An 8,222-nucleotide genomic window follows, 5' to 3' on the forward strand; every position below is an offset into this window, starting at 1 on the left:
CTAACAACACACACTTAAGAAAATCGATTTCCTAGCTTTTTGAAGGAAATGAGTGAAAATAAAATGTTAATGAGATGAGATGAGTTGCAAAATATTATTAGATGATGTGAGTGATTTTTAAAGATGTGACTTGATGGGGATGAGATGAGTTGGATGATGTGACTCATTTCTTGTGTTTAATTTATTTCTAGGAGATGATATGAGATGAGTTGTGAGATGAAAATAATTTTTTATTGGATATTGTGGTGAGTTTTAGGGATAAAAATGGATGAAAATAATATTTTATTAATTTCCACGTACCCTTTTCCTTTTCTTGATTTTTAGGAAATCAAGCAAACAGCCCTTAGGAGAAATACTAGTTATTGGAGAGATTCATTCTATGGTCCATTATCACCTCACCAATCCAAAAAAATCAATTTAGAGGGGTATATGGTTCCAGTTTGTTTTGCGTATAGATCAAATCACATAGGGGGAAAATTAAGCTAAATGAAGAGGATTTATTTGTTACTTTTCATCAGTGAAGGGAGGAGATCAGACAAGAACAAATCATTAAGAATATGAGGAAGTTTGGTGATGAAGATAGAAAAAGAGAGATGGTTTTCGGATTTTTAAAATTTTTTGAAACTGCCCCTTAACTATTGTGTTCATTGTCTAGCCTGGAATATAAAGAAATACAATAATAAATAAAGGTTTTTTCCATATTAGTCTGTCCCCTAAACTGTACAATGTCTTGGGTCCCAAAATAATTAGTCTTAATGATCTGTTCTTATTCCGAAATTACCCCTTAACTATTGTGTTCATTGTCCAACTTAGAATATAAAAAATACAATAATAAACAAAGTCTTTTTTCCACATCAGCCTATACCCTAAACTGTCCCGTGTTTTGGGTCTGGAAATAATTATTCTTAATGATCTGTTCTTGTTTAAAAATCTGGAAACTATTTCTCTTCTTCTACTTTCATCACCAGACTTCATGGTATTTCTTAACTATCTGTTCTTCTTTGATTCCTCCCTTCGCTAATGAAAAGTAACAAATAAATCCTCTTCATTTAGCTTAATTTTCCCCCTATGTGATTTGATCTATACGTAAAACAAACTGGAACCATATACCCCCTCTAAATTGATTTTTTTGGATTGGTGAGGTGATAATGGACCATAGAATGAATCTCTCCAATAATTAGTATTTCTCCTAAGGGCTGTTTGGTTGGTTTCCTAAAAACCAAGAAAAGAAAAATGGTACATGGAAATTAATAAAAAATTATTTTCATCCATTTTCATCTCTAAAACTCATCACAACATCCAATAAAAAAATTATTTTCATCACACAACTCATCTCATATCATCTCCTAAAAATAAATCAAACACAAGAAATGAATCACATCATCCAACTCATCTCATCTCCATCATATCTCATCTTTAAAAATCACTCACGTCATCCAATAATATGGTGACAACTCATCTCATCTCATTAACATTTTATTTCCAGCCATTTCCTTCAAAAAAAAATCTAGGAAAACGATTTTCTTAAGTGTGGGTTACATCATCCAATAATATAATGACAACTCATCTCATCTCATATATTTTCTTATTTTTATGAATGAACAAAACACAAAAAAGAACCTATTACAAGAAATAATGTTTCTTATAATTTATTTCCTTATTTTTTTTAACCAACCAAACAATCTCAAAACAAATTTTCTTAAAAAACCACTCACATCATCCAATAATAATATGACAACTCATCTCTCATTCTTCGATTTCCTTCTTTTTTTTTAGCCAACTAAACAATCTCAAAATAAATTTTCTTAGAAATAGGTTTCCTATTTTTTTTAGTTTCCTCTTTTTTAGGCAAGCAAACAGCCCTTTAATTAACTCTTTGGATTAGTGGGGTGATAACGGACCATTAGATAAATCCCCCTAATAATAATTTTTTCTAAGCTTAACAATGTTGAAAATGGAAGAGATGATCTTCTATGTAGTTTGTCTTCTTTGTCAATAGAGAACGCCTAGAACATCGATCATGAAAAGAGGAGGTAAGATCAGAGATATTCAATTGGGGAAGGTGTAAAACATTGCAGATGATGACTCATCAACCCAGAAGAACAAATAGGGAAAACTATTTTCTTGGCAAAAATACCCTTGTATTCTAAATACTAAACATTCATAAAGCCAATGTAGGTGATAAAGCAGGCGTTCCATCTCATATGTCACGTGAGGGCTGTCGCATTTTGGGTCTCCCCATCACCGCTCTGATAAAAATCGTGTGAATCCGACGCGGTATCTAAGAATAAATTTTTACTGTAGCCCGATTTTTAATTTTTATTATCGAAATCGATCTCCCTCTTTTTTATTTACCGGAATCGACCCGGTTTCTCACCACGTCAGCGCCGTGGCGAGAAAGCGGGTCGATTATTTTTTAAACGGCCTCATAAATAGTCGGGGTTGCCAACCCCGACTGTTTAGTCGATCCGCTACGAGGCCCTTAACTAATTGGTCGGGGTTGGGAACCCCGACCAATTCGAAATGATCCTATTTCGAATTGGTCGGGGTTCCCAACCCCGACCAATTAGCAGAGCCCAGCCCCGCTGGGTTTAACCAGTGGACGAATTGGTCGGGGTTGGGAACCCCGACCAATTCGAAGCCTATTTCCGCGGTGCTTGGCCAAGGCAAAAAGTAGTCGGGGTTAGGAAACCCGACTACTTATTCTGGGCCCCCTCCGGTATAAAAGCCATCGAACCCTATTTCCCTTATCCCATTTCGTTTCTCCGCCTCCCTCTTCTCTCTTCCGTCCCCGTTCTCACGAAACCAAGCCTCAGATCTGAAATTTCAACTGGTTTCTTCGGCCGAAATTCAAATCAAAGGTTATCTTAAACTTCTTTAGATAATTTCTTCTACTCCTCTCCTCTTTTAACATGTAGAAATCTAGGATTTTTCTTAAAAATAAATTTCTAGGGTTTTCATTCATAAATGAATTTCGTGGGTTAGAGTTATCGCTGAAATTCGTTTGTATGATGATTGTTATTGATGTAATTAACTTTTAGGGCATAGAATGTTCAATTGTTCAATTTTAAGGTTTAGGATTTACAATTTGGGAATTAGGGTTTTTGGTTGAAATTATATGAGATTATTTGCATATTAATTTATTTTTTTATATTTAAATGATATAATTTTCTTTTGAATAGGTTGAGCAATATGATTTTTATTGCTTGTTCTTATGGTGGACAAATTAATTATAGGATGAATAATATGCCAATGTACGTCGGAGGGGTAACGACGCCATTAATGATCTCGGAATCATATAGTTACTACGACTTGGTTATGGAATTACACCGAGTTATAAAAATTGACTAACGAGAATACCGACTGAAAATTATATGTAATTGGCCCATAACTATATTGGATATAGGTGCCCTGCAGGCAATAATTGTATATTGTAACAGGACCTATATGAATATAACATCCTTGTTTAAAATAATAGTATGCTATTTTGGTCAGATTTATCTGGTATTTTAATACAGATAAAGTCCTTAGAATGATACTAGACTATCAGACATTTCGGATATGATCGTAATGAAGAGATCTGATTTGTCGCTAACGTATATTCTAAAATGTTCCTAGTCGATGAAGTATTCATCACTTTGGTTTAGACTAGTGTATGCTTTATTTCTCCTTTTGAAGGAGATGATCAATCTCTTAGATCATTGATGTGAGACATCAAGATACAGTATACAGGTGACTCATTAGTGAATGAGTTGACTGAACGACTCGCCGAGAACATCTAGTTGGTAATATACTTAACTGTCAAATAGAAGTTCTCAAGTGATATAGTACATAGTAGTCTCTTGACCTGAGGCATGAGTGCAATATCTTATATGTTAATAAAGATGTATTTAGACTTTTACCTAACCACAGTTCTTATTGAATTGTGCATAACGGCTCTTGTTGGGTACATCCCGAGACATAAGTAGATATTGAGATGCCAAGAAGGGATTCGTCTCCCCCAGTATAGGGGTTGATGTCATAAGATTGTTTGATATAACTATAGTCTGGAAATCCTTGGCAGAGGTAAATAAGATAAACTGAGTGTCAGTTTGATCTTATAGGTTATGAGTTTAATATCAATAAACACTAATTGAGCAATTAGGGTTTGACAGTTTTCCATACCCTAAGCTTAATAGTTTGACATGGTTTGACGAAGAGACCGGACTGTACGACATTATCACTGAGTGGTCCTGATAAAATTGTGTAAGCATCTTGCAGACATCTATCACAACTTATACCCGGGTAGTCTTCATGTGTAGCTAACACATCTGTTGTACTTGTGGATATGATCCACTGCCAAGTTCTTAAGTTGGGCCCTAGAGTCACACCAAGCGCGTACTTGAATCCTATGTAACACAATTTATAGAGTGATGCGTATGATTGATACGCATATATGATTTTACCGGATACACATAAACGGTTATGTATATCGATAAAATCGGAATGCTATGTGCTTAGGAAATGAATTCTAGTATTTTTCCTATAAAGTTAACTTTTAGTCAACTAGTTAACTTTTTGGTCAACTCATTGACTTTTGATCAACTCATTGACTTTTTGGTCATATGATGACTTAATCAATGATTGGAAAATTACAAAATATCGTATTTATAAAATACAATATTGATTTGGTATTCTCATTTATGAAATACACATACCATGTATAATGAGTCATGAGATGAGTCACTTAGTGGTATGGTTTGAGCACATGGTTTATTAGCATATGGTTTTGAAATGTAATGATTCATAAGATGATTCATTGCATGACTCACTTGATTAATCATTAATTTTTGATGATTCATTGCATGACTCATAGGATGAGTCATTCAGAGTCATTTAGTGGTATGGTTTGAGCACATGGTTTATTAGCACATGGTTTTGAAATGTAATGATTCATAAGATGATTCATTGCATGACTCACTAGATTAATCATTTATATTTGATGATTATGACTCATAGGATGAGTCATTCATGTCATGAATACATTTCACTCTATAAATATGAGCTCTCTTTCTTATGGAAAGGCTAATGAAAAATTGGCTAAGTGGTTTTTTCCATAAGAGAATAAAAGAGAGCTCTCCTCTTACTAAACTTTAGCAATCTTTAAGCAAGAGTAAGTAGTAGGATATTAAGAACCCGGGGGTGGATATCTTGCCTTGTGTCTCAAGAAGACTCCCATTTTATCAAGCCCACTTGAAGACTTGGAAATCCACTACGAGGAGATTATCTACTACAAGGAACAAGAGCTAGGGGTTATTCGATCTTCCATCGAATCACGCTTCGAAAGTATGACTTTCTAACTCTTGTATGCTCTCTTTAATATAGGGATTATGTTAGATTTAATTAGGATGGTCCTATTATGTATTTCATGCTCTCTACATACATAGCATAATTATACATATAGTCTTCTGTTGCGTATTTTGTATGTATTTAGCATGATTTTCCTTCAAGCTATTTTGTATGTATTTTGTATCAATAGAACATCCGCAGTAGAGATCTCGAACGATTATCATATGAGTATTATGTTTAAATTAGGCATGTCGCAACAAACAGTAGAATTGTTTATTAAAAAGTTGCCACATAATTCGTGCCAAATATTCAAACCTCCAGGAGAATTCTCACGCATGTTAGATATGAGAGTTCATTCCGATGGGTTTCTTTCTTCTTCGAATGAAATGGAGCGGACTCAATTCGGTGGAACGTCAAATGTCATGAATAACGAAGTCTCTTATGGAAATATGGGGAGGTTAAGTGGGGCAATAATCGAAGAGGATGAAATAAGCAATGATTCGGGAGGTGAAGAACAATATAGTGCACCAGTTGATAGCATGCAATTTGTTACCCAAGATGTCGAAGATAATCCGGAATGGCCTGATGAGGCTTACGTTAATAATGACTATGTTGAGTACGAAGAACCACCCCCCGACGAGTTTGAAGATGATGAGTGGATTCGTTCTTCCACAGTAAAAGATATGTGCATCGGTGAAAGTTCAACTCGTAGAGGAGATGATGACGCCCCCTTTAAAGTTGGTGATTTATTCGAGACTAAGGACCAGTTGGTTGATGCTATTCGTGAATACTCTTTCGAAAAGAATTTCAAGTTCAAGCAAATTAAAAGCAATCGCACAAGTTATGATGCAATATGTTTTATGAACACACAAAGAACAGGTCTGACCGAGGGAAATGAAGCTGATTACTCATGTCCTTGGAAGTTATATGCATTTGCAGGAAAGAAACACAATTTTCAATTTAGGATCAGTGAATACTGCGGTGTTCACACATGTGTCAATCCAATATTAGAGCAAGATCACAGTGGTGCATCTGCCTCTTACATAGCGCGGTTGATTATGCCAAAGTTAAGGAAGAAGCTTGATCTAACGTCCGATAATATAATTGAGAAAGTGCTTGATACCAAGTTCATTAAAATCTCATATATTACAGCATGGAATGCAAGGAGAATTGCGATGACAAAAATATTTGGTGATTGGGACAAGTCTTACTCGACACTACCTCAATATCTTGATGCGATCAAAAGAAGTAATCCTGGATCTGAATACAAACTCATAACCAAAGAGATCGATCCGGGAGTTCATCAATTCACCTCTGATTTTTGGGTATTTGGGCCTTCGATTGAGGGGTTTAAATTTTGTCGGCCTATTATTATCATTGATGGCACACACTTATATGGTAAACACAAGGGTGTACTGCTTGTTGCTACAGGAGTTGATGCAGATGGTGGCTTATTTCATTTGGCCTTCGTCGTTGTGGAGGTCGAGAACAGTGAAAATTGGGAGTGGTTTTTTTCTTGCATTCAATTATATATTTTTAATGTGTTGCCTCCTAGAAAAATTACTTTCATATCTGATAGGATGAAAGGTATTCCAAAAGCATTGTGGAGGAGATTTGGCTCTCATCACCATCATCGCTATTGCTTACGACACATTAGAGTTAACTTCAAAAAGAGCTTTAGTCAGATTCATTTACAAAGTCTTTTGTGGCAAGCGGGTTGTACGCCCGAAACATATGTGTATGATCGGATACGGGATCAAATTAAGGCAACATATCAAGCTGCACATGATTGGATTGAGAGAAGTCTGGGCAGTTATTACGTCGACCGGTGGGCACTTAGTAAAGATGGAGGGAATCGGTTCTGTATGATGACAACCAATTGTTCTGAAAGCTTCAACGGGGTACTTAAGGGGGCTTGGGCAATGCCCATATAGGCGTTGGTTGCGAGGACATTTTACAGGCTCAATTACTATTTTGTCAAGAGGCGAGAGGATGGATCAATGTGGGCCTCGTTCTTGACACCAAAAAATGAGGCGATTTTAGGAGCTCGAGTTAAGCAGGCGAGAGGCACGAAGATTGTTAGATTTGCTGTAGATGAATGGGAGGTTACAGACAAACATGGTCACAATTACACCGTTAACTTGGGAGGTGCACATTGCACATGCACCTGTAACATACCAGAATTGCAAAAATTGCCTTGTTCACATGTCATAGCGGTTACGTCCAAGCAATCAGGGGGTGCAAATATTTCGTATTACACATACGTTTCTGAGTGGTATCAATCAAGCAACTATAGAGAGGCATATAAGCAGTGTTTCCACCCCGTACATGATAGTCGTTATTGGCCACACTATAACGGGCCGCATGTGGTGCCTCCAAGCTATAAGAGACAAGTCGGACGCCCACGATCAGTACGCTTAAAAGGTACTATGGATGAAGGCTGGGAAGGAGCTCCGAAAAAAAATAGATGTGGATATTGCAGACAAGCCGGGCATAGAATATCTCATTGCCCGACCAATCTAAATAGATTGCAATTAATGGGTACAATTTTATACATTTGTAATTTTATTCTAACTCATTTATAGATCAATGCTTATAAAAAACTCAATCAATGCTTATAAATCAATGCTTATAATAAACTTAATTTTTTTCTAACTCAATTATAGATCAATTAATGGATCATCATTATATGTGCAGATATTTCAGTTATGGAGGCGGGTCCATTGACACATGATGTCCTTTATGATCAAGAGCGCCACCGATCCGCGAAGATAGACCCTAGGGAGGTAAAGTGCATTTTTATTATTTTCAATTATATATAAATTTCAATGTTGTTGATTGTTACTGAACATTTGCACTGTTTACTACATGCAGGTGTTTTCGTCAAAAGTTAG

The 8,222-nt window shown here is 35.9% G+C and overlaps 1 protein-coding gene across 1 annotated transcript; it reads left to right on the top strand.

Moving 5' to 3' along the window:
- LOC109841958 lies at window positions 5,715-8,222 on the top strand. Its single transcript, XM_020410885.1, has 2 exons — window positions 5,715-6,819; window positions 8,203-8,222. The coding sequence occupies exons 1-2, from the start codon at window positions 5,715-5,717 to the stop codon at window positions 8,220-8,222; spliced, it is 1,125 nt and encodes a 374-aa protein (XP_020266474.1).

Source organism: Asparagus officinalis, chromosome 5 (assembly GCF_001876935.1).
Source record: "Asparagus officinalis chromosome 5, Aspof.V1, whole genome shotgun sequence".
Taxonomy (NCBI): Eukaryota; Viridiplantae; Streptophyta; class Magnoliopsida; order Asparagales; family Asparagaceae; genus Asparagus; species Asparagus officinalis.

What these genes read in the sequence shown, in the direction of transcription:
- LOC109841958 (XM_020410885.1), top strand. Translation starts at nt 5,715, where the DNA reads ATGGAGCGGACTCAATTCGGTGGAACGTCAAATGTCATGAATAACGAA. An exon ending in CGTTGTGGAGGTCGAGAACA is followed by an intron (nt 6,820 to 8,202) that starts GTGAAAATTGGG and finishes TACTACATGCAG; the next exon opens with GTGTTTTCGTCAAAAGTTAG.